The 26,467-nt window shown below is 46.6% G+C and overlaps 1 protein-coding gene and 1 long non-coding RNA gene across 3 annotated transcripts in view; one reads left to right on the plus strand and one right to left on the minus strand.

Moving 5' to 3' along the window:
• Nucleotide 1: 1 nt before the first annotated feature.
• Nucleotides 2-17,419, plus strand: LOC136384840 (uncharacterized). 2 transcript variants are annotated; one of them, XR_010747660.1, is made up of 3 exons: nt 2-137; nt 6,612-6,686; nt 17,025-17,419. It is a non-coding gene; the product is annotated as an uncharacterized lncRNA (long non-coding RNA). The 2 variants fall into 2 exon arrangements; XR_010747661.1 differs by lacking the exon at nt 17,025-17,419 and adding an exon at nt 8,954-9,058.
• The window catches only part of ZSCAN2 (zinc finger and SCAN domain containing 2), a 47,104-nt gene continuing 28,927 nt past the window's right edge, over nt 8,291-26,467 (minus strand). The window contains 3 exon segments of the mRNA XM_066355460.1: nt 8,291-10,014; nt 10,016-10,865; nt 17,932-19,104. Of these exon segments, the coding sequence (XP_066211557.1) occupies nt 9,594-10,014; nt 10,016-10,865; nt 17,932-19,104 (2,444 nt within the window). The 3' untranslated portion in view covers nt 8,291-9,593.

Genomic DNA, 26,467 nt, shown 5'->3' on the forward strand with positions numbered 1-26,467 from the left:
GATCTAGAGCCACAACTAGGAGTGAATCAACGCGAGTTCCGGACGGGGCGGGGGTTGGTCTGTCTCCGCCCTACGCGGTCCGGGGGCTCTGAGAAAGAGGGTCCTTTCCAAAGCATTTTCCTTACAGCTGAAAGCAGGTATTTATCCCTTTAGCCCCTATTTACTCGTATTACACAGGTGAAAAAAAAACCCAGCTGGCTTGGGCCCGAGACCTTTCAGTGCGGAGCTGAAATTTCAGTTATTTTGCCTCAGAAGAAAGTACTTTTCTGTCATGGTTGTCCACTGTGGTAATGTTCACCGCTTCAGTCCTCCGCTTGGTGCAACACACACATTTCCTCATTTCCTGAGGCATCCGGGGAGATTCAAGGTGGATACCAAGTCACTCAACCATCTTCAGTTGTAGAGCGTCATTTTGAGAGAAACAGAGGGACCGACAGGAAGGGAGAGTGATGAGAAGCATCAATTCTTGTGCACCTTAGTTGTTCATTGATTGCTTTCTCATATATGCCTTGATGGGGGTGGGGAGGGGGGCTCCAGCCAAGCCAATGACCCCTTGTTCAAGCCAGTGACCATGGGGTCATGTCTATGATCCCACGCTCAAGCCAGCAGCCTAGCGCTCAAGCTAGTAGCCCGCGCGCAAGCCCGTGGTCTCTGGCTTAGAACCTGGGTCCTCTGCATCCCAGTCCAACGCTCCATCCACTGCACCACCGCCTAAGACGCTGTCATGAACAACGCAAATAACTCCAGTGCAGGGTGGTAAGTGCCAAATGGCGGGTCTGGGTTCCCCACGTGACCATCCCCTATTATCCACCGACCTTACAGGAACATTTTCTAACCGCCCATCGGTTCCACAGTAATGGTGATTTATAAAGTAGGGAAGTAACTTTACTTTATAAAATTTATAAAGTAGTTACAGCAAGTTAAAGCATATAATAATAATTACTTCTGACCTGTGGGGCGCAGTGGATAAAGCATCGATCTGGAAATGCTGAGGTCGCCAGTTCGAAACCCTGGGCTTGCCTGGTCAAGGCACATATGGGAGTTGATGCTTCCAGCTCCTCCCCCCTTCTCTCTCTCTGTCTCTCTCCTCTCTCTCTCCCTCTCTATCTCCTCTCTAAAAATGAATAAAAAATTTAAAAAAATAATAATTACTTACCAAGTACTTTATGTCGGATTTTCACTAAGTTTGGCAGAATAAGTCTTTATAAAACAACTTACTATAGTTAAATCTATCTTTTTATTTATACTTTGGTTGCTCTACTACCACCCACTATGAAAGCTGGAACGCCCATTAGTGGATGGTAGGGACCAGGTTGACTACCACTGATCTGGCCTGTTGGCTTGGTGGTGGAATGTTGGCCCAGCATGTGGAAGTCCAGGTTTCGATTCCCAGCCAGGAGAAGCAATCATCTGCTTCTCTGCCCATCCTCCTCCTTCTCTGGCTCTCTGTCTCTACCCCGTCTCCCGCAGCTATGGCTTGGAAGGTTCAAGCAAGTTGGCCCTGGGTGCTGAGGAAAGCCCATTGCCTTGACTCAGTCGCTGAGATGGCTCGTTTGCCCAGCAATGGAGCAGCGGCCTCAGATGGGCAGAGCACCCCTGGTAGGGAACTTGCCATTGATCCTGGTCAGGGCATTCTCTCCCTCCCTGCCTCTCACTTTATTTTTTTTTTAAATTAAATTTAAAATTTATTTTAGTGAAAGGAGGGGAGGCAGAGACAGACTTCTGCATGTGCCCTGACCAGGATCCACCCGGCAAGCCCATCAGGGGGTGGTGCTTTGCCCATCTGGGACCCTTGCTCCATTGCAACTGGAGCCATTTTAGCACCTGAGGCTGAGGCCATGGAGCCATCCTCAGTGCACAGGGCCAACTCGCTGTAATTGAGCCTTGGCTGCAGGAGGGAAGGAGAAAAGAGAGAGAAGGGAGAGGGGGAGGGTAAAGAAGCAGATGGGCGCTTCTCTTGTGTTTCCTGACCGGGAATCAAACCCGGGACATTCACACGCAGGGCTGACACTACCATGGAGCCAACCAACCAGAGCCACTTTATATACTGTATATATAAATAACAGGAAAAAAATACTGGAGGGCAGCTGAGAGAGCCCAGGAAGAAAGAAGGTTCAGTCTCAGGGAAAGGGAGCAGGAAACTAGACTTTATTGAGCACCTACTTTACATATTTTATGTGGTTTGGATCTGACATCGAATTCTGCAGCGTAGAGCCCACTCCCTATTTAACAGATGGAAGGTCCAAAAGTCAGGTGAAGGTGGGTGAAGTTGTGATCCTCCCCACAGGAAGAACGGTGACAAGAGGGCTCTCCAGGGAATCCCCAGTTCAGTATAAAATATGGGTCAGGGCGACTTCTCTCCTCTGACCTCAGAGAGGGCTACTGTGGAAATTCAGGCCAGCACATCATTCAACATGCACACACATCTGGCTTTCAAACCATTCCCTGGACCAGCCCAGAAGTCCCACAGGGCAGCCTCGGGGACTGCAGGTGGCCTAAGGCCCAACCCAGGAGAGGCCTTTGGGTTGCGACCATCTAGTCACCACTGCAGCTCTGCTCTCACATGTTTTCTGTCAGTGTAAGATTTCACTTCGAAAGAGGTTCCACTGTTGAGAAAAAGAAAATTGAAAATTACCAATCCAAGCTCATTACCCATTCCCTTAATTCAGGGAGCACATGGAACTTTGACTGGAACTGAAATCCAGCATGGAAAGGGCAGATCCGAACACAACTCATATCACTTTCACCATTACACCGCACCCCACACTTAAGAGAGAAGACATGCGTGCATGTCTTCCAGCTGTGAGCCACACTCCCCAAGACTGGGACTAAAGGACCCCCAATAGTCTGCATACATGGGATGCTTTCCCAGTTGCAGCTTCCTGGCTCTTCAGAGGACAGTTAGCCTTAAAAACCTAGACAGAAAATTTCTTTTGTCAAAGCAGACCCCATGTAGTTAGAGTTATCAATATTACCATGAAGAATAGGATGTCAGTGTTCACTGACATACAGAGGGCCTTACCCTTTCCCAGCAGCCTTCTGAAATGGGAAGAGCAAGTATTGTCATCAATTTTGCAGATGAGGAAAAGGAGGCCTCCAGAAGTGATGTTCCCCAGCGACACTGCTAGTTACTGGCACAAGTGTGTCTAGAACCAGGTTGGGCAGGTCTCCTGGGCTCCAATTCTCCATCTACTGCACCATAGATTTCAGTACAGGAGCTAATAACTTTGAAGGGCAGCACCATATGGGACAATGAGAGACGCAAGTGTCAGTAAGTCAGTTTCAGCAAGTCTGGTTTCTAGGTCATTGATGTATTTAGAAAAATAATGCACAGAAGGGTCTATAAGCAGTGCATAAGGAGAGAGGATTTTGAGATGGAAATAAGCTTATTCTTTTTTTTTTTTTTTTTTTCAGAGACAGAGAGAGGGATAGACAGGGACAGACAGACAGGAATGGAGAGATGAGAAACATCAATCATTAGTTTTTCGTTGCACATTGCAACACCTTAATTGTTCATTGATTGCTTTCTCATACGTGCCTTGACCGCGGGCCTTCAGCAGACCGAGTAACCCCTTGCTTGAGCCAGCAAGCTTGGGCTCAAGCTGGTGAGCTTTTTGCTCAAACCAGATGAGCCCTCGCTCAAGCTGGCAACCTCGGGGTCTCGAACCTGGGTTTTCCGCATCCCAGTCTGATGCTCTATCCCCTGCGCCACCGCCCGGTCAGGCAAATAAGCTTATTCTTGAGGAATTCAACTTATTATAGCCACACATAATGAATGGACATTAATGTTTCCTAGGTTCACTGGGTCATGTTTGTAACTTTTTTTTTCTTCTTTTCTGGGTAGAAGAGACAGAGAGACCGACTCCCGCATGTGCTCTGACTGGGATCCACCCAGCAACCCCCATCAGGGGCTGATGCTATGCCCATCTGGGGCCATGCCTGAAACAGCTACTTTTTAGCACCTAAGGTGGAGGCTCCATGGAACCATCCTAATTGTCCAGGGCTGATGCACTCAAACCAATCGAGCCATGGCTGTGGGAGGAGAAGCATGAGAGAGAGAGAGAGAGAGGAGAAGTGGAGGGGTGGAGAGGCAGACAGTCACTTCTCCTGTGTGCTCTGACTGGGAATTGAACCCAGGACATCCACATGCCAGGCTGATGCTCTATCACTGAGCTATCTGGCCAGGGCTGTGTAACTCCAAATTAACCAGTAACACTAACCTGTCTGTAGAAGGGGCATGTTCAGCATGGAAACCTGGGAGAGTTAACAAGGAAATCTTGGGTACTGAGCAGACAACACTGGGGAGCAGGGAAGAGAAACAGGACTATGAAGGGCAGTATTCATTTACTAAGGGGGTTCATGGCTGGTGTCTACTTGTCCCTCACTTGACTTCTTTCTTTCATTACATGTTGGCTCAAACCACTATCTAATCACAAAGCCACCATTTCAGTCACTTAGGACCAGGAGCAAGGGGTGCTCTGCAGGAGGCTTAGTACAGGAGATCCCCCACTGTCAATTAATAATAATCAGAGTCTGGAATATATATTGGTCTGTTGGAAATTGTTAATGGAAGCCTATCAACCCAAGGTCTGGACATCTCTGAGTGTACTGAGGAAACCCAGTCTCTGCATCAGAAAGGCTGGGACTAGAACTTGGCTGTGGTAAATCTGCCAAGATGTGCCACCCCCTGAGGCCTCCTGACAGGCACCCTTCCCCTAAGACAGTGGTTCTCAACCTTTCTAATGTCGTGACCCCGCAATACAGTTCCTCATGTTGCAGTGACCCCAAACCAAAAAATAATTTTGGTGGCTACTTCATAACTGTAGTTTTGCTACAGTTATGATTCAGAATGTAAATACCTGATATGCATTATGTATTTTCCGATGGCTTTAGGCGACCCCTGTGTTTTGGTTGTTCGACCCCCGCTGGAGTCGCGACCCACAGGTTGAGAACCGCTGCCCTAAGACATCAACAGATTAAATAGATGCTGTGGCCGCCAGGCCTGTGAGCCAGAAGGGGCCCAGGGAAGTGTTTCCTTGGAGCCAGAGCCTTCTTCTTCTGGTGGCAGTCCTGTAGTTGCCTTTGACTGTGAACTGATGGAAGATTCTCAGTTGGTACAGTGGGAAGGGGGGCCAGGGGGAAGGAGCCAGGGCAGGTAGGCCCTGGAGCCATAGCCTCTGCTGATGGCTGAGGCCCAAGCCAGTTTGCACTACTGATTCCATGGAAAGCCAAAGGGAATTAACCACCAGCCCCACTCTCCACCAGGCTCTGAAATCTTGTCTCTTGTCTCAAAGTCTGACCAACTATAGCAGGGGTCCCCAAACTATGGCCGTGGGCTGCATGCGGCCCTGCCACACTTCCGGAAGGGGCACCTCTTTCATTGGTGGTCAGTGAGAGGAGCACAGGATGTGGATCCTGTCTGTGCTCCTGGAGTACTGTATGTGGCAGCACCGCAGAACGCGGCAAAGCACGGCGTGGCTCACGTACAGTACTACTTCCGGTGACGCGGGATGCATGCATCATGGCTCCGGAAGAGCGTAATATCACTTGTTACGGCTAGCAGTGACAAATATGGAACCGGACATTGACCATCTCATTAGCCAAAAGCAGGCCCATAGTTCCCATTGAAATACTGGTCAGTTTGTTGATTTAAATTTACTTGTTCTTTAATTTAAATATTGTATTTGTTCCCATTCTGTTTTTTTACTTTAAAATAAGATATGTGCAGTGTGCATAGGGATTTGTTCATAGTTTTTTTTATAGTCTGGCCATCCAACGGTCTGAGGGACAGTGAACTGGCCCCCTGTGTAAAAAGTTTGGGGACCCCTGGTCTCTATAGTTTTATGTCCACATCCTCTGTGGCCCTGGGCTCTTTTATCAAGCAAAGAGGGTGGGAAAAAAGGAAAAACTAACATTCTGCCCAGAGATTTGAATTAGTTCCAGGCAGCAAGGAGGTTAAAATTAAGCTGACCAATTGTCCTCCTTTAGGGAGGACAGTCCTTTTGTATGTTCTGTCCTCCCTCAAAAAGTGTCCTCCTACATATCCACCTTTTTGATATTGAAAGACTAATCTGTAAATGTCCGTATTCGATCAATGCAGAGTTGATCCATTGGGTGTGATGTGATGTATTTGTATCTAAATGAGTACTTTTTTCTTACAACTATTATTAAAAATTAATAGGCATGTAAGCATAATTACAATATAAAATATTACATTTTTATTATGCATTTATATTATAGTGTATTATTGTTGCAATGAATGTTTCTTATATTTACGATATTGTTTTCTTCAATTCATTTTTGTCCTTCTTTCCATTGTAAAAATGTTGGTCACCTTATTAAAATGGCCCTGCATTTGAAAAACTCCAGGGCCATCTGGCAGATGGAGGGTGCAGCAAACCCAGCATACTAGGCTGCCACCGCACTTCCTGGTTATGAGGTCAGACACCCATTGGTGGATAAAAGGTTGAAAGAGCAGCCATCAGTCACATACAAGGAATGACCAATTACAGTTGTGGATCATCTTGATATTTAGCTAGGGAAGAGACTCAAAAACATAGCCAATATATTGTTTTTATTTTAACTTTTTTTTCCTTCAATTTGTTCCATAGGTATTACTCCTGGCTTTGATAATGCAATGGAGTTAACTGACTTCAGGACTAGAGTAAACAATAGGTGCTAGGTAAGTCATTCTTTTTTTAAGGTGAGAGGAGAGGAGATAGTGAGGCAGATTCCTACATGCACCCCCACTGGGACCCACACAGCAAACCCATCTCAGGCCGATGCTCGAATATGGAGCTATTTTTTAGTGTCTGACGCTGATGCACTCAACTGAGCTATCCTCAGTGCCTAGGGCCATGCTTGAACCAATTGAGCTGGGTGCAAGAGGGAAAGGGGGTATGAAAAGGTAGTGGGAGAGATAAAGAAGCAGATGGTCACTTCTCCTGTGTGCCCTGACTGGGAATTCAACCCAGGACGTCCATATGCTGGGCTGACACTCTACCCACTAAGCCACTGACCAGGGCCAGTAAGTCACTTACTAAGCTCTCCTGAGACCTCAGTTCCTAAGCTGGGAAGTGGGGATATAGATCTGTCATAGGGTTGTTGTCAAGATTGAGACATGCATGTAGAGAGAGCTTAGTGCAGAGCCTGTACAGAGTAACTGCTCCATAAATTGCATTACTGTATAAACTACTATGGCTTTTTGTAAACTATAAATGTTCCTAAAAAGAAGTAAAATTCCATGAGAAACAAAACAGGAGGTCTCATTCTGCCTTGCCTCTAATGGTAAAGTCTCTGATGAGAATGAGACTGTCTGGTTAGTGGTACAAGTGTGTCTAGAACCATGTCAGTACAGCTCCCAAACTTCCATCCACCACATCACTGGTTTCTCACTAGATTTCGATGATCTGTGACATTTCTAAAATATGTTATTTCATTAGGATATTGGTTACTTTTTATAAATATCTTCAGCTTTGCCTGACCAGATGGTGGCACAGTGGATAGTGTCAACCTGGGATGCTGAGGAGCCAGGTTCAAAACCACAGTCACCAGCTTGAGCAGGGGCTCATCCAGCTGAATGCAGGCTTACCAGATTGAACGTGGGCTCATAGACAGGACTCCATGTTTGCTGCATTGAAGCCCAAGGTCGCTGGCTTGAACCTAAGGTTGCTGGCTTGAGCAAGGGGTCACTGGCTTAGCTGTAGCCCCCCAGTCAATGAATGTATGAGAAAGCAATCAATGAATAACTACAGTATCGCAAAAAGTTGAGGCTTCTTGTCTGTCTTTAAAAATAAAGAAAAAAGGCCTGACCAGACGGTAGTGCAGTGGATAGAGCATCGGGCTAGGATGCTGAAGACCCAGGTTCAAGACTCTGAGGTCACCAGCTTGAGCGCGGGCTTATCTGGTTTGAGCAAAAGCACACCAGCTTGGACCCAAGGTCGCTGGCTCGAGCAAGGGGTTACTCAGTCTGCTGAAGGCCCGCGGTCAAGGCACATATGAGAAAGCAATCAATGAACAACTAAGGTTTTGCAATGTGCAACGAAAAACTAATGATTGATGCTTCTCATCTCTCCGTTCCTGTCTGTCCCTGTCTATCCCTCTCTCTAATTCTCTCTCTGTCTCTGTTAAAAAAAAAAAAAAATCTTCAGCTTTGTCTCCATTCACCAATAGCAACTTAGGTGAGAGGGCACTGAAGTTGCATTGTGGCGTGGTGGGGAAGTAAAGTGTGGGTTTGCTGATGATAGTCAATTTCAGGTTTTCTGACACACATTAAAAGACAGAGTCAGGAAAAGAATGGGACTCTACTTTATTAGACAGCACTGAGCATCCATCCTGTAAGAACCAAGGCCCATTCCGAGTGCAGGCCCCACGCACTGGAGGAGGTGGTTTCACATTTCCCAGAAACGCTTGTCCACTCTCTCCTCATAACAAACCCCTTTACCTGCTACCATCTCCATCTTTACTGTTTCAAGGCTCAAAGACCCAAGAATAAAGCCTTGGTAGCACCCTAGAATCAAAGGCAACCTCTGTAGGACAGACAATGCCTGATTCAAGCCCAGATCTCTCCCGGGGACAGATGATGTCTCCTCAAAACCAACAGTTCCTTAAAAATAACCTTCTTTGTATACAAAAGCTACTGGACAGAATTCTAGCTCTGCATGTATAAAATAAAAAACATAAGATGAGGAACTGATAAGTGCATAAAGTAAAGATTATGGAGCTTTGTGTAAAGACGTCAATAAGCCCACCCTGCAAAGTGCGGGACTGTTTCACCCCCGATGGGAGAGAAACTGCCACCCCCCAGGGCTAGACTGCTAGGGATCTCCGCCTTCACACTCGAAAAATGAAGCTCCTCAAAAATCCGTGTATCACCCCTGGCAGCTGACTTACCACAGGACAACAGCAGTAACAGAGCAAACGTGTACATCTCGTTGTACACCTTCCCTGGCAGGCCCTGTTCAACTCTTATCAATGGAAAGGCTGCTGGCACACTGGTTCCAGGACACACTGTGTTTCAGCATTCCTGCCCCTCTCTAGAAAGAGAAAAGGACTTCACGTTCATGTGGTGACTCAGAATTGGAGCAGCCTTTCCACCTTGACCCTGAAATCAAAGGCCAGGACTGAGCCAGGAAAAGATGGCGCTGACATGGGCAAGGGGCCTAGAATCTAGTAACACGGGTTGAAGGCACCTCAACCCAACAAAGTGGCAGCACAACCAGGCCGCACCAACAGAATCCCGGTATTTCCCCGAGAATTCAGCGGGATGTGGACCACGTCACCTTCCATTCCACATAGAGAAACACTCCCCTGTTCTACCAGAGAAGAAATGGCAGCACAGGGGTCAGGAGAGAGAGCCAATCAAGCCATGAAACAAAACAGAGAAAGACCCAACTTCCCAACCTTCCAGTTCTACACCAGTTTGGCTCCGACCACAAGACGACGGGATCCAAGGAAGGAAGATGCAGGGTGAGATTCTGGCACAAATCCCGAGATCACTCAGGAAGAATGGCTCTTCTAGTGAGACATCCCTGCCGGGGGCAGGGTGACAGGTCCCTCTCCCGGGTCAGCCCCTCACTTCTCCTCTTGTCACGTCAATAAAGTTTCTCTTTCATGTGAGTTCTCTGATGTGTAATGAAATTGGAGCTGTTGCTGAAGCCTTTGCCACACTCAGGGCATTTGTAGGGCTTCTCCCCTGTGTGGATTCGCTGGTGTATAATGAGAACTGAATTCCAACTAAAGCCTTTGCCACATTCGGAGCACCTGTACGGCTTGTCCCCCAAGTGCGCTCTCTGGTGCATGACCAGGATGGAGCCCCGGCTGAAGCTCTTGCCACACATGAGGCATTCATATGGCTTCTCACCTGTGTGGGTCCGCTGGTGCACCACCAGCTGGGAGCGCTGGCTGAAGCACTTCCCACACTCCCCGCATTTGTAGGGCTTTTCCACCAGGTGGGTTCTGCGGTGCGTGGCTAGATTGGAGCTGCGGCTGAAGTTTTTCCCACACTCACTGCAGATAGGGCTTCTCTCTTGTGTGAGTTCCCCAGTGGCTGATGAGGCCTGAACTCTGACTGAACCTCTGCCCACAGTCAAGACATTTGTACGGTTTCTCCCCTGTGTGGATCCTCTGGTGTCTGATCAGGTTGGAATTGTAACTAAAGCTTTCACCACATTCTTTGCATTCGTAGGGCTTTTCTCCAGTGTGGATTCCCTGATGGGAATTAAGGCTGGACCGGTTGCCAAAGCATTTGCCACACTCAGGGCATGAATATGGTTTCTCTCCTGTGTGAGTTCGCTGGTGAGTGACGAGATGGGGGTTCCTGCTGAAACTCTTGCCACACTCAGCACACTGAAAGGGTTTCTCACCCGTGTGGATCCTTTGGTGGGTTATGAGGTTTGCGCTCCGGCTAAAGCTTTTCCCACAATCCCTGCATTTGAAAGGTTTCTCCCCAGTGTGAGTCGTTTGGTGTCTACTAAAGTTTGAACCATCACTAAAGCTTTTTCCACATTCATCACACTTGTAGTGTTTCTCTCCTGTGTGGGTTCGCTCATGCGTGATTAGGTGGGATTTCCGGCTGAAGGCTTTCCCACACTGGGGACATTCATAGGGCTTCTCACTCAGGTTAGTGCTCTGAAGGCCAATGAGCTGTCTAACTTTCCTGCTCTGTGATGACACTTTCCTACAGTCTTCACTTGGGGCATTTCCCTGGGGCCTCCTGGAGCCACAGTCTCTCTCAAAATCACTTTCCCAATCAGACTGCTGAACGCCTTCCCCTTCAGGCATTTCTGAGAAGATCTCATGTGACTCCACATCCTGAAATATGTCTTGACTAGAGTTCTCCCCAATTGCACTCTGGATTTCAAAATCTGAAATAATGAAGAAAAACATACAATTTATACTCAATTCCCTATAATGATGAGAAAAGGACACCAAAGGAGAAATTTTAAAAATTCACTGGTAAAAAGGCTAACGAATCCTTAAAACTTTTAAAAACCAGCTTTATTTCCTTTTAACTGGTTCTCTAGTTAGCAGGCCCCAAACTTCCTGGTAATCAATTATCCAGAATTCCTAAGTCGTGTGTGTGTGTGTGTGTGTGTGTGTGTGTGTGTGTGTGTGTGTGTCAGAGATAGAGACAGAAAGAGGGACAGATAGGGAAAGACAGGCAGGAAGGGGGAGATGAGAAGCACCAGTTCTTCATTGCAGCTCCTTAATTCTTCATTGATTGCTTTCTCATATGTGCCTTGAAGGGCAGTGAGGCTACAGCAGAGCGAGTGATCCCTTGCTCAAGTCAGTGATCATGGGCCAAGCCAACCATCTCGGGATTTCAAGCCTGAGTCCCCTGCATCCTAGGGCAATGCTCTATCCACTGCGGCACCAACTGGCCAGGATAGAATCCTTAGTCTTAAAGCTGTGGGTTCTGTCTCTACTTGTTTCTTCACCGGGAAATGAGGGCAGGTAGGAGTTTGAAAATCCTTTTTTTTTAAGTAAGAGGATGGATGATAGTGAGACAGACCCCATCATACTCTCCAACTGCGATCCACCCAGCAACCCCTGTCTGGAGCTGATACTTGGATCAACCGAGCTACTTTTAGCACCTGAGGCTGACACATTCGGACCAAACAAGCTATCCTCAGTATCTGGGGCCAATGCTTGAACCAACTGAGCCACTGGCTACAGGACAGGGAGAGCGAGAAAAGGGGAAGATGGAGGGACAGAGGAGCAGATGGTCACTTCTCTTGTGTGTCCTGACTGGGAATCAAATCCGGATGTACATACACTGGACTGATGTTCTATCCATTGAGCAAACCGGCCAGGGCCTGAAGATCCTAGTCAAGGGAAAGTAACAGTTTACACGACCCTCAGTGTGCACCATGGAGCCTGATGCTTAGTAGCAGGTGCTTGCTCAATTAAACTTGATGAATGAGTTTTTTACTAATATCATAGAGATTTCCCTAAAGCCGAGTCTCCTTTCAAATGGAGCTTATATAATAATCTTATGCATTAACCTATGTGTTGTGTTTATAATCTTAGTTGGCATGGAAGTCAGACACAGAAAACATGACAGGACACCTGCAACAAGGACTCTTGTGATCTTCCATTGACAGGAAGCTAGTAGTGGGGAGTTATAAATGCCCTCAACTTTTTCTGCAGAAAGTGACTATAGATAGACCTTCCATCACTAATAAAAATATCTACCTTCCAGAACCTTATCAAACCCTCTCCTACCCAATAATTATCAAACATTTCAGTGAAAGACATCACTCACTAGGGAGGCTTTCTGGAAGAATATGCATCTCTTCCTTAGACTAGAGGCTCTAATAAATCTACCCCAGAATTAAGCCGAGCAGCAGAGAGCTGTGATCCTGGACCTCACTGCTCTGACCCCAGTTCAGTGAGTTCACTGAACTCTGTGTTGGTTTAACGGCTCTGGCCAATAGTGACAGACACTCTAAGGAGTGTCATTAGTACTAGTGGCTGTCAGGAACATTCATGCTGCCAGGAAGTTGCTGACGACATTGTTTATACCAATGTCCTCTTGATGAGCCCAAGGAGGAATCCTTCCTCTGACTGAAATACCAAAAAGCAGCTCTTCTGCGCCACCAATTTGTCTGTCTAACCCCAACTGTGGCTTCCTCGTAGCGTGGCCTGTTTGGAAGCTTGGAGCCAAAAACTCAGAGCAGACACTGGATGTTCTTACAGCATGCAATTTGTGTTCTTTCTTTTTTTCCTGTCCCATTATTTTCTTTTTCACTATAATTTCCTTGTGCATTATTTCTGTAAGGTGTCTTCAGTTCTTAGTTTAAAAAATTCTGTAGTGTATGCAGAAATCAATCAATGATTAATTGATAAATGTGATAGCCTATTTCTAAAACCTAACATTAGATCCTCTTACAAAGTAAATCTATCCATAGCAGGGAAGACAATTAGAAAAATAATGACACAAAGTCCTAGTGACATATTCATTATTAAAGCTAATAAACTATTTATTTACAGTAATGATCAATTCAGTGATTAATTTCTACGAGTGTAAATTTCCATTTATGCTTGATAAAATTTGATGTGCATCTTGCATCATGCTTTAGTCAATATAAGATTATATTTAGGCCCTGGCCGGTTGGCTCAGTGGTAGAGTATCGGCCTGGCGTGCAGAAGTCCCGGGTTCGATTCCCGGCCAGGGCACACAGGAGAAGCGCCCATCTGCTTCTCCACCCTTCCCCCTCTCCTTCCTCTCTTTCTCTCTCTTCCCCTCCTGCAGCCAGCCAAGGCTCCATTGGAGCAAAGATGGCCTAGGCACTGGGGATGGCTCCTTGGCCTCCGCCCCAAGCACTAGAGTGGCTCTGGTCGCAACAGAGCGACACCCCGGAGGGGCAGAGCATCGCCCCCTGGTGGGCAGAGCGTCACCCCCTGGTGGGCGTGTCGGGTGGAACCCTGTCGGGCACGTGCGGGAGTCTGTCTGACTGTCTCTCCCATTTCCAGCTTCAGAAAAAAAAAAAAAAAAAAAAAGGTTATATTTAAACTTGCAAATAGGCACATAATTACATTTCGTGCTCACACTAATATATGCTGCTGGCAATCTGTGAGCTCATATAATTGCCCTCCTTCCCCCATATCTCCAGGGGATGGACACAGGCATGAGGGGCCCAGTGCAGGTCTCCACTTGGCTAGGGCCAGTAGGCTGAGACCCTGACTTATTTTCTACAAGCTTGTAAAACCAAAGACATTTTTAATGACTTTAGTAAGTGTCTTCTTCTTAGTAGAGACAATACCTATTAAAGTTTCACTGCTTTAAAATCAGAAACCCTGGTATGTTCTGGGATGAGCTCAAACAACAGAGAAAACAAACAAAAACTCAAACTTAACTTCAGTGAGAGTAGGAAGAGAGTCAATTTGCAGACACTAATTGATGGAAGGGCTTCCCAAAACAGCAGAGACTGGGCAGAAGCCCACGAGGGCGGGGAAGAGGGAAAAGAAGCATGGGAAGTAGTGTGTGGAGAGGGCGGCACTCAAGGGAAGGAGATCTCAAAAAGCTGACAGCCTGACCAAGCGGTGGTGCAGTGGACAGAGCGTTGGACTGGGATGTGGAGGACCCAGGTTCGAGTCCCTGAGGTCGCCAGCGTGAGCACGAGCTCATCTAGTTTGAGCAAGGCTCACCAGCTTGAGCCTAAGGTCGCTGGCTCGAGCAAGGGGTCACTCGGTCTGCTGTAGCACCCTGGTCAAAGCACATATGAGAAATCAATCAATGAACAACTAAGGAACCGCAACGAAGAATTGATGTTTTTCATCTCTCTCCCTTCCTGTCTGTCCCTCTCTCTGTGTCTGCCCCCCCCCCCCCAAAAAAAAAGCTCTGGCAGATGATCACTTCCTGCAGGTCGGTACTGCCTTCAAGTGTGCCAGTGCTGCTGGGGACCGGGGAAGCAGGGCTGGCCTCTCCGGTTCAGAGAAGTAACGGAAGTGAGGCTACAACCAGAATCAGATAAGCCATTCAGAGCAACTCTGACCCTCAGGCACTAATCATGGGAATCCTTATGGAGAAAAGAGACCACTGTCCATCTATAACAAAAGTTAAATGAAGCAACCACCTCTGTGAAGAGACACTAGCCTGACCGGTGGTAGAAGTTACATTGCCCTGGCTGAGCACCTCAGTGAATACAGCATTGTTCAGCCACGCTGAAGTCGTGGGTTTGATCCCCAGTCAGGACAAAGGAAAAGCAACCAGTGAGTGCACAACCAAATGGCACCACCAAGTAGAATAGATGCTTCTCTCTCTTCCTTCCGTGCCCCTCCTTCCCCACCCCCCTCTCAAACCAATGGGGGAAAAACAACTAACTTAAAATAATCATCTTACAAAAGGGAAGTATGAAAACCTATTCCATTTACCATGTCAGAATATTGGACTCCACCTGCCTCTTGCATTTTCTATCTATCTCCACAAAGAGAACTCAGTTGGCAAAAATGGATTAAGTTCCTATTGTAATCCAGGCCCTCAGCTGGTTGCTAGAGACAAGAGTCTGGGACCTCAGTATGGGTGTGAACATAAAAGATAGAAGAGTGCCTGACCAGGCGGTGGCGCAGTAGATAGAACGTCGGACTGGGATGCGGAAGGATCCAGGTTCGAGACCCCAAGGTCGCCAGCTTGAGCGCGGGCTCATCTGGTTTGAGCAAAAAGCTCACGGGCTTGGACCCAAGGTCGCTGGGCTCCAGCAAGGGGTTACTCGGTCTGCTGAAGGCCCACGGTCAAGGCACATGTGAGAAAGCAATCAATGAACAACTAAGAAGTCTCAATGCGCAACGAGAAACTAATGATTGATGCTTCTCATCTCTCTCCGTTCCTGTCTGTCTGTCCCTGTCTATCTCTGCCTCTGTTGAAAAACAAAACAAAAACAATAAAAAAAAAACAAAAAAAGATAGAAGAGAAAGGGGGCAGAATCATGTCAGAGAGAGATGTGTGACAGGTCACAGGCACTGAAGTGGGAGAAGGTAGGGGTGTGAGAGGCAGAAGCAGGTCAGGCCTGCCACAGATGTGCAGGGAAGCCTGACCTATGGTGATTCAGTGGATGGAGTGCAGACTGGAATGCTGAGGTTACCAGTTCCAAACCCTGGGCTTGCCTGGAAAGGAACGTACGAGAAGCAACTTCAGGTAAAAATCAGTAAAACTGATTTTTACTCCCTGAAGGTCATGGACCATTTTTGGCCTGGTGCAGGAAGTGGCGTGGTGGGGAAGTGAAGTGTGGGTTTGCTGATGATACTCAAGTTCAGGTTTTCTGACACACATTAAAAGACAGAGTCAGGAAAAGAATGGGACTCTACTACTCCTTCAATGCTTTTCTCTCTCTCTCTAAAATAAATAAATAAAATCTTTTAAAAATAAATAAAGTAAGTGTAGGGAAGAAAAAAAGGTCCAGGTTACGCCTCATGGAGATGATGGGTCAGACTTCCTGTTCACCACCGGCCCCTAGTACCCAGCATAGAGATGGAATTAATGATGGGAACTTCACAGCCAAGGTAGTTTGGCTTAACAATCCTGGCCTAGGTTAGAAATTAGACCTTTCTGTCTAATTTCGCTGATTCAGGATAACGATGATTCAGGAGGCCATCTGGCTCCTTAACCAGAGCTGCCGCTCCAAGTCTTGGTAGACAGACAGCGTACAGAGTTGGCAAAGGACACTGGAAAGGTATGTGCACTGGTCAGATCTAGGCTCAGCCAAAGGCGTGCTCTTTGGAGCAACTGATTTTTACTCCCTGAAGGTCATGGACCATTTTTGGCCTGGTGCAGGAAGTGGCGTGGTGGGGAAGTGAAGTGTGGGTTTGCTGATGATACTCAAGTTCAGGTTTTCTGACACACATTAAAAGACAGAGTCAGGAAAAGAATGGGACTCTACTTTATTAGACAGCACTGAGCATCCATCCTGTAAGAACCAAGGCCCATTCCGAGTGCAGGCCCCACGCATCGGAGGAGGTGATTTCACATTTCCCAGAAACGCTTGTCCACTCTCTCCTCATAACAAACCCCTTTACCTGCTACCATCTCCATCTTTACTGTTTCAAGGCTCAAAGGCCCAAGAATAAAGCCTTGGTAGCACCCTAGAATCAAAGGCGACCTCTGTAGGACAGACAATGCCTGATTCAAGCCCAGATCTCTCCCGGGGACAGATGATGTCTCCTCAAAACCAACAGTTCCTTAAAAATAACCTTCTTTGTATACAAAAGCTACTGGACAGAATTCTAGCTCTGCATGTATAAAATAAAAAACATAAGATGAGGAACTGATAAGTGCATAAAGTAAAGATTATGGAGCTTTGTGTAAAGATGTCAATAAGCCCACCCTGCAAAGTGCAGGACTGTTTCACCCCGATGGGAGAGAAACTGCCACCCCCCAGGGCTAGACTGCTAGGGATCTCCGCCTTCACACTCGAAAAATGAAGCTCCTCAAAAATCCGTGTATCACCCCTGGCAGCTGACTTACCCCAGGACAACAGCAGTAACAGAGCAAACGTGTACATCTCGTTGTACACCTTCCCTGGCAGGCCCTGTTCAACTCTTATCAATGGAAAGGCTGCTGGCACACTGGTTCTAGGACACACTGTGTTTCAGCATTCCTGCCCCTTTCTAGAAAGAGAAAAGGACTTCACGTTCATGTGGTGACTCAGAATTGGAGCAGCCTTTCCACCTTGACCCTGAAATCAAAGGCCAGGACTGAGCCAGGAAAAGATGGCGCTGACATGGGCAAGGGGTCTAGAATCTAGTAGCACGGGTTGAAGGCACCTCAGCTCAACAAAGTGGCAGCACAACCAGGCCGCACCAACAGAATCCCGGTATTTCCCCGAGAATTCAGCGGGATGTGGACCACGTCACCTTCCGTTCCACATAGAGAAACACTCCCCTGTTCTACCAGAGAAGAAATGGCAGCACAGGGGTCAGGAGAGAGCCAATCAAGCCATGAAACAAAACAGAGAAAGACCCAACTTCCCAACCTTCCAGTTCTACACCAGTTTGGCTCCGACCACAAGACGACGGGATCCAAGGAAGGAAGATGCAGGGTGAGATTCTGGCACAAATCCCGAGATCACTCAGGAAGAATGGCTCTTCTAGTGAGACATCCCTGCCGGGGGCAGGGTGACAGGTCCCTCTCCCGGGTCAGCCCCTCACTTCTCCTCTTGTCACGTCAATAAAGTTTCTCTTTCATGTGAGTTCTCTGATGTGTAATGAAATTGGAGCTGTTGCTGAAGCCTTTGCCACACTCAGGGCATTTGTAGGGCTTCTCCCCTGTGTGGATTCGCTGGTGTATAATGAGAACTGAATTCCAGCTAAAGCCTTTGCCACATTCGGGGCACCTGTATGGCTTGTCCCCCAAGTGCGCTCTCTGGTGCATGACCAGGATGGAGCCCCGGCTGAAGCTCTTGCCACACATGAGGCATTCATATGGCTTCTCACCTGTGTGGGTCCGCTGGTGCACCACCAGCTGGGAGCGCTGGCTGAAGCACTTCCCACAGTCGCCGCATTTGTAGGGTTTCTCACCCGTGTGGATCCTCTGGTGCTTGATGAGGTTGGAGCTCCAGCTAAAACTCTCCCCACAAGTCAGGCACTCATAGGGCTTTTCACCCGTGTGCATTCCCTGGTGTGCGATCAGGCTAGAGCTCTGGCTGAAGCTCTTCCCACACTCCCCGCATTTGTAGGGCTTCTCCACCAGGTGGGTTCTGCGGTGCGTGGCTAGATTGGAGCTGCGGCTGAAGTTTTTCCCACACTCACTGCACTGATAGGGCTTCTCTCCTGTGTGAGTTCTCCGGTGGCTGATGAGGGCTGAGCTCTGACTGAACCTCTGCCCACAGTCAGGACATTTGTACGGTTTCTCCCCTGTGTGGATCCTCTGGTGTCTGATCAGGTTGGAATTGTAACTAAAGCTTTCACCACATTCTTTGCATTCATAGGGCTTTTCTCCAGTGTGGATTCCCTGATGGGAATTAAGGCTGGACCGGTTGCCAAAGCACTTGCCACACTCAGGGCATGAATATGGTTTCTCTCCTGTGTGAGTTCGCTGGTGAGCGATGAGATTGGGGTTCCTGCTGAAACTCTTGCCACACTCAGCACACTGAAAGGGTTTCTCACCCGTGTGGATCCTTTGGTGGGTTATGAGGTTTGCGCTCCGGCTAAAGCTTTTCCCACAATCCCTGCATTTGAAAGGTTTCTCCCCAGTGTGAGTCGTTTGGTGTCTACTAAAGTTTGAACCATCACTAAAGCTTTTTCCACATTCATCACACTTGTAGTATTTCTCTCCTGTGTGGGTTCGCTCATGCGTGATTAGGTGGGATTTCCGGCTGAAGGCTTTCCCACACTGGGGACATTCATAGGACTTCTCACCCAGGTAAGTGCCCTGAAGGCCAATGAGCTGTCTAACTTTCCTGCTCTGTGATGACACTTTCCTACAGTCTTCACTTGGGGCATTTCCCTGGGGCCTCCTGGAGCCACAGTCTCTCTCAAACTCACTTTCCCAATCAGACTGCTGAACGCCTTCCCCTTCAGGCATTTCTGAGAAGATCTCATGTGACTCCACATCCTGAAATATGTCTTGACAAGAGTTCTCCTCAATTGCACTCTGGATTTCAAAATCTGAAATAATGAAGAAAAACATACAATTTATACTCAATTCCCCTAATGGTAAGAAAAGGACACGAAAGGATAAATTTTAAAAATTCACTGGTAAAGAGACTAAAGAATCCTTAAAACTTTTAAAAGCAGGTTTATTTCCTTCTAACTGGTTCTCTAGGTAGCAGGCCTCAAACTTCCTAGTAATCATCCAGAATTCCTAAGTCTGTGTGTGTGTGTGTGTGTGTGTGTGTGTGTGTGTGTGTGTGTGCGCGCGCGTGCGCTGTGTGTGTGTGAGAAGAGAAATAGAGAGAGACAGAGAAGGACAGATAGGGACAGCCAGGATGGAAGGGGGAGAGATGAGAAGCATCAGTTCTTCATTGCAGCTTCTTAGTTTTTCATTGATTGCTTTCTCATGTGCCTTGATGTTCCGTGCAGCTACAGCAGAGTGAGTGATCCCATGCTCAAGCCAGAGACCCCACACTGAAGGTGGTAAGCCTATGTTCAAGCCAGCGACCTCGAGGTTTCCAGCCTGTGTCCCCTGCATCCCAGGCCAATGCACTATCCACTGCGCCACCACCTGGCCAGGCCAGAATTCCTTAGTCTTAAAGCTTTGGGTTCTGTCTCTACTTGTTTCTTCACTGGGAAACGAGGGCAGGTAGGAGTTTGAAGATTCTTGTTTTTAAGTGAGAGGAGAGGAGATAGTGAGATAGACTTCTGCTTACTCCCGAAATGCGATCCACCCAGCAACACCTGTCTGGCGCCCATACTTGGATCCACCAAGCTACTTTTAGTACCTGAGGCTGACACACTCAGACCAAACAAGCTATCCTCAGTGCCTGGGGCCAATGCTTGAACCGACTGAGCACTGGCTACAGGAGGGGAAGAGAGAGAGAAGGGTGAGATGGAGGGGTAGAGGAACAGATGGTCACTTCTCTTGTGTGTCCTGACTGGGAATTGAACCTGGATGTCCATACACTGGACTGATGTTCTATCCATTGAGCCAACAGAAAACATGAAGGGACACCTGCAACAAGGACTGTTGTGATCTTCCATTGACAGGAAGCTAGTAGTGGGCAGTTATAAATGCCCTCAACTTTTTCTGCAGAAAGTGACTATAGATAGACCTTCCATCACCAATAAAAATACCTACCTTCCAGAACCTTATCAAACCCTCTCCTACCCAATAATTATCAAACATTTCAGTGAAAGACATCACTCACTAGGGAGGCTTTCTGGAAGAATATGCATCTCTTCCTTAGACTAGAGGCTCTAATAAATCTACCCCAGAATTAAGCCGAGCAGCAGAGAGCTGTGATCCTGGACCTCACTGCTCTGACCCCAGTTCAGTGAGTTCACTGAACTCTGTGTTGGTTTAACGGCTCTGGCCAATAGTGACAGACACTCTAAGGAGTGTCATTAGTACTAGTGGCTGTCAGGAACATTCATGCTGCCAGGAAGTTGCTGACGACATTGTTTATACCAAACAATGTCCTCTTGATGAGCCCAAGGAGGAATCCTTCCTCTGACTGAAATACCAAAAAGCAGCTCTTCTGCGCCACCAATTTGTGTCTGTCTCACCCCAACTGTGGCTTCCTCGTAGCGTGACCTGTTTGGAAGCTTGGAGCCAAAAACTCAGAGCAGACACTGGATGTTCTTACAGCATGCAATTTGTGTTCTTTCTTTTTTTCCTGTCCCATTATTTTCTTTTTCACTATAATTTCCTTGTGCACTATTTCTATAAGGTGTCTTCAGTTCTTAGTTTAAAAAATTCTGTAGTGTATGCAGAAATCAATCAATGATTAATTGATAAATGTGATAGCCTATTTCTAAAACCTAACATTAGATCCTCTTACAAAGTAAATCTATCCATAGCAGGGAAGACAATTAGAAAAATAATGACACAAAGTCCTAGTGACATATTCATTATTAAAGCTAATAAACTATTTATTTACAGTAATGATCAATTCAGTGATTAATTTCTATGACAGTGTAAATTTCCATTTATGCATGATAAAATTTGATGTGCATCTTGCATCATGTCTTTAGTCAATATAAGATTATATTTAAACTTGCAAATAGGCACATAATTACATTTCGTGCTCACACTAACATATGCTGCTGGTAATTTGTGAGCGCATATAATTGCCCTCCTTTCCCCATATCTCCAGGGGACGGACACAGGCATGAGGGGCACAGTGCAGGTTTCCACTTGGCTAGGGCCAGTAGGCTAAGACCCTGACTTATTTTCTACAACAGGGTTCGAGAACCTATGGCTCGTGAGCCAGATGTGGCTCTTTTGATGGCTGCACCTGGCTCGCAGCCAAATGTTTAATAAAAAAATAATAACGTTAAAAATATAAAACATTCTCATGTATTACATTCCATTCATTTCCTATCGCTTATGTTGGTGGTTGCGGGTGGCTGAAGCCAATCACAGCTGTCCTCCGGGACAACACCAAATTTTTATTGGATAATGCTTAATGTACACGGGTCGTTGTATGGCTCTCACGGAGTTACATTTTATTTATTTATATATTTTTTTACAGAGACAGAGAGTGAGTCAGAGAGAGGGATAGACAGGGACAGACAGATAGGAACAGAGAGAGATGAGAAGCATCAATCATTAGTTTTTCATTGTGCATTGCAACACCTTAGTTGTTCATTGATTGCTTTCTCACATGTGCCTTGACTGCGGGCCTTCAGCAGACCGAGCAACCCCTTGCCAGAGCCAGCGACCTTGGGCTGGTGGGCCTCGCTCAAACCAGATGAGCCCACACTGAAGCTAGCGACCTTGGGGTCTCGAACCTGGGTCCTTCCGCATCCCAGTCCGACGCTCTATCCACTGCGCCACCACCAGGTCAGGCATCACGGAGTTACATTTTAAAATATGTGGCATTTGCCTGACCTGTGGTGGCGCAGTGGATAAAGCGTCGACCTGGAAATGCTGAGGTCGCCGGTTCGATACCCTGGGCTTGCCTGGTCAAGGCACATATGGGAGTTGATGCGTCCAGCTCCTCCCCACCTTCTCTCTCTCTCTCTCCTCTCTCTCTTCCTCTCTCTCTCTCTCTCTCCCTTTCTCCTCTCTAAAAAATGAATAATAAAAAAAAAAAATTAAAATATGCGGCGTTCATGGCTCTCTCAGCCAAAAAGGTTTCCGACCCCTGTTGTACAAGCTAGTAAAATCAAAAACATTTTTAATGACTTTAGTAACTGTTTTCTTCTTAGTAAAGACAATAGCTATTAAAGGTTTCACTGCCTTAAAATCAGAAACCCTGGTATGTTCTGGGATGAGCTCAGAAACCACAGAGAAAACAAACAAAAACTCAAACTTTATTTCAGTGAGAGTAGGAAGAGAGTCAATTTGCCAACACTAATTGATGGAAGGGCTTCCCAAAACAGCAGAGACTGGGCAGAAGCCCACGAGGGCAGGGAAGAAGGAGACAAGCATGGGAAGTAGTGTGTGGAGAGGGCGGCACTCAAGGGAAGGAGATCTCAACAAGCCCTGGCAGATGATCTCTTCCTGCAGGTCGGGACTGCCTTCAAGTGTGCCAGTGCTGCTGGGGACCGGGGAAGCAGGGCTGGCCTCTCTGGTTCAGAGAAGCAAAGGAAGTGAGGCTACAACCAGAATCACCCAGATAAGCCATTCAGAGCACCTCTGACCCTCAGGCACTAATCATGGGAATACTTATGGAGAAAAGAGACCACTGTCCATCTATAACAAAAGTTAAATGAAGCAACCACCTCTATGAAGAGACACTAGCCTGACCAGTGGTGGCACAGTGAACCTGAGATGCTGCGGTCCCAGGTTTGAAACCCCAAGATGGCCGGCTTGAGTGTGGGCTCATCCAGCTTGAGCACAGGAACATCTACATGATCCCAAGGTCACTGGCTTGAGCAAGGGGTCACTCACTGGCTTAGCTGTAGCCCCCCAGCCAAACCACATATGAGAAGCAATCAGTGAACTAAAGTTCTGCAACTATGAGTTGAAGCTTCTCATCTCTCTCCCTTCCTGTCTGTCTCTCTAAATAAATAAATAAATAAATAAGATCCTACAGTGGAACTTGAAGAGAAGACGGTGAGATAATGAAATGTTAGCTGGCAAAACTAAGAAAAGGAGGGGAAATAATCCAGAGAAACAAGCACAGTTGGGATGGAACACAAATGAAAACATACACCTTGGAAAGGACAGAAATGGAGGAGGAATGCAATGACAAAAGCAATGAAATTAAATGGAAACAAAGTAAGGTGAACAAGATTAAAGAGATTGACAGAAACAGAAGTTAGACAAAAAGAGAATCAATAAACATAACTGGAGTTCTCAAAAAAGGAAACTAGCCTGACCTGTGGTGGCGCAGTGGATAAAGCGTCGACCTGGAAATGCTGAGGTCCCCGGTTCAAAACCCTGGGCTTGCCTGATCAAGGCACATATGGGAGTTGATGCTTCCAGCTCCTCGCCCCTTCTCTCTCTCTGTCTCTCCTCTCTTTCTCTCTCTTTGTCTCTCCCTCTCCTCTCTAAAATGAATAAATAATAATAATAAAAAAAAAAGGAAACTAAACCAAAGGACCAGAACAAATAGTTTAATCAATAAAGACATAAGAACCCTTGAAACTTAAATTGTATGCCAAAGAAAAGTAGCCCAGGGTGGTTAATAATGAGACACAGGTAACAAGGCAAAAAGATCAAATCACTTATATGGGCGAAGAAAATCAACTGGTCTTGGATTTCTCTCCAGTCACACTCACTGCGAGCAGATAGTGCAGCAACAGCTATAGATGCGTAAGAAAAGAAAATGTACGCCAAGAATTTTATGTTTAACCAACTGTCCTTCAAGTACAAAGTGTATAGGCAAACAGCTTTGAATACACACAATTTCATGGAATATTGGTCCAATGAGCCCTTCCTGAGGAAACAGTTAGGAGATGAATTTCAATCAACCAAGAGATAAAGGAAACTCTAGAGCAAAAGATTGGTGATGACACCTGATACATAGACCTTTAGAAGTCTAAAACAGCCTGACCAGGCGGTGGCACAGTGGATAGAGCGTCAGACTGGGATGCGGAAGACCCAGGTTCAAGACCCTGAGATCACCAGCTTGAGTGCAGGCTCATCTGGTTTGAGCAAAAGCCCACCAGCTTTAACCCAAGGTTGCTGGCCCCAGCAAGGGGTTACTCAGTCTGCTGAAGGCCCGCGGTCAAGGCACATATGAGAAAGCAATCAATGAACAACTAAGGTGTTGCAATGCGCAATGAAAAACTAATGATTGATGCTTCTCATCTCTCTCCATTCCGGTCTGTCTGTCCCTGTCTATCCCTCTCTCTGACTCACTCTCTGTCTCTGTAAAAAGTAAAAAAAAAAAGTCTAAAACAACCATGGTGATTAGGGGGTTAGACTGTAAATGCTATACAGAGATGCAGAAATGATATTCTGATCAAAACTGGGGTAGGGGGAAGAAGGTGGAATATAGGATATGTTCATTGACTGCCTTACCTCTTAATACCTGGGAGCTCAAAGGATATCATTTAAAAGTGACAAATCGTGTTACTGAAGTTTCAGTCTTTTTTTTTTTTTTTTTAATTTATTTATTTTAGAGAGGAGGGGGGAGATAGAGAGAGAGACAGATAGAGACAGAGAGAGAGAGAGAGAGAGAAGGGGGAGGAGCAGGAAGTATCAACTCCCATATGTGCCTTGACCAGGCAAGCCAGGGATTTGAACCGGCAACCTCAGTGCTTCCAGGCTGACGCTTTATCCACTGAGCCACCACAGGTCAGGCAAGTTTCAGAGTCATTAAAGCAGTGGTCCCCAACCCCCGGGCCGTGGACCAGTACTGGTCCGTGGGCCATTTAGTACCGGTCCGCAGAGAAAGAATAAATAACTTACATTATTTCCGTTTTATTTATATTTAAGTCTGAATGATGTTATATTTTTATTTTTTATTATTATTATTATTTTTTGTATTTTTCTGAAGCTGAAAACGGGGAGAGACAGTCAGACAGACTCCCGCATGCGCCTGATCGGAATCCACCTGGCATGCCCACCAGGGGCGGCGCTCTGCCCACCAGGGGATGATGCTCTGCCCTTCCGGGGCGTCGCTCTGCGGCGACCAGAGCCACTCTAGCACCTGGGGCAGAGGCCAAGGAGCCATCCCCAGCACCCGGGCCATCTTTGCTTCAATGGAGCCTTGGCTGCGGGAGGGGAAGAGAGAGACAGAGAGGAAGGAGGGGGGGGTGGAGAAGCAAATGGACGCTTCTCCTATGTGTCCTGGCCGGGAATTGAACCCGGGTCCCCCGCACACCAGGCCGACGCTCTACCGCTGAGCCAACTGGCCAGGGCTGATGTTTTATTTTAAAAAAATGACCAGATTCCCTCTGTTACAGCCATCTAAGACTCACTCTTGACGCTTGTCTTGGTCACATGATACATTTATCCGTCCTACCCTAAAGGCTGGTCCGTGAAAATATTTTCTGACATTAAACCAATCCGTGGCCTAAAAAAGGTTGGGGACCACTGCTTTAAAGTACAAAATAAACATTAGGATAAGATTACAAGAGATTAAGTGTTGGCAAGGATGTGGAGAAAAGGGAACCCTCATACATTGTTGGTGAGAATGTAAGTTGGTACATCCACTATGGAAAAAAATTATGGAGGTTCCTCAAAAAATTAAAAATAGAACTACTGCCCTGGCTGGATAGCTCAATTGGTTAGCATCGTCCTGAAGCAGAGGTTGCAGGTTCGATCCCTAGTCAGGGGATATACAGGGACAAATCAATGTTCTTGTCTCTCTTGCTCACAAAAATCAATAAAAAAAAACCAAACAAAATAGAGCCTAACCTGTGGTGGCGCAGTAGAGGGACTGTGGACCTGGAATGCTGAGGTCACCAGTTCAAAACCCCAGGCTTGCCTGGTCAAGGCACAGACAAGCAGCAATTAGTGAACTAAAGTGAAGCAACTACGATCTCGCTCCCTCTCCCCATCTCTCATTCTCTCTAAAATCAAAAATCTTAAAAAATAGAACCACCTTATGACCCAAAAACTCCACTTCTGGGTGTATATAGCATCCTAAGCAAATAAAATCACTATCTCAAAGAGATACCTGCACCCCCATGTTCACTGCACTGTTATTTACAATAGCCAAGACAAAAGATTCTTAGAAACACTTAAATTTCTTATGGTCTAATAGGCAAAAGAATAGTTTTGTACTTTAATGGGTATTTTCCTGATAATTTTTGTGTGTGTGTGTGTGTGTGTGTGTATTTAAAGCATATGCCATTAACCATTTTATTTTATTTATTTATTTATTTATTTATTTATTTATTTATCTTTTTCTGAAGCTGGAAATGGGGAGAGACAGTCAGACTCCCGCATGCGCCCGACCAGGATTTATTT

Source organism: Saccopteryx leptura, chromosome 13, assembly GCF_036850995.1.
Source record: "Saccopteryx leptura isolate mSacLep1 chromosome 13, mSacLep1_pri_phased_curated, whole genome shotgun sequence".
Classification (NCBI taxonomy): domain Eukaryota; kingdom Metazoa; phylum Chordata; class Mammalia; order Chiroptera; family Emballonuridae; genus Saccopteryx; species Saccopteryx leptura.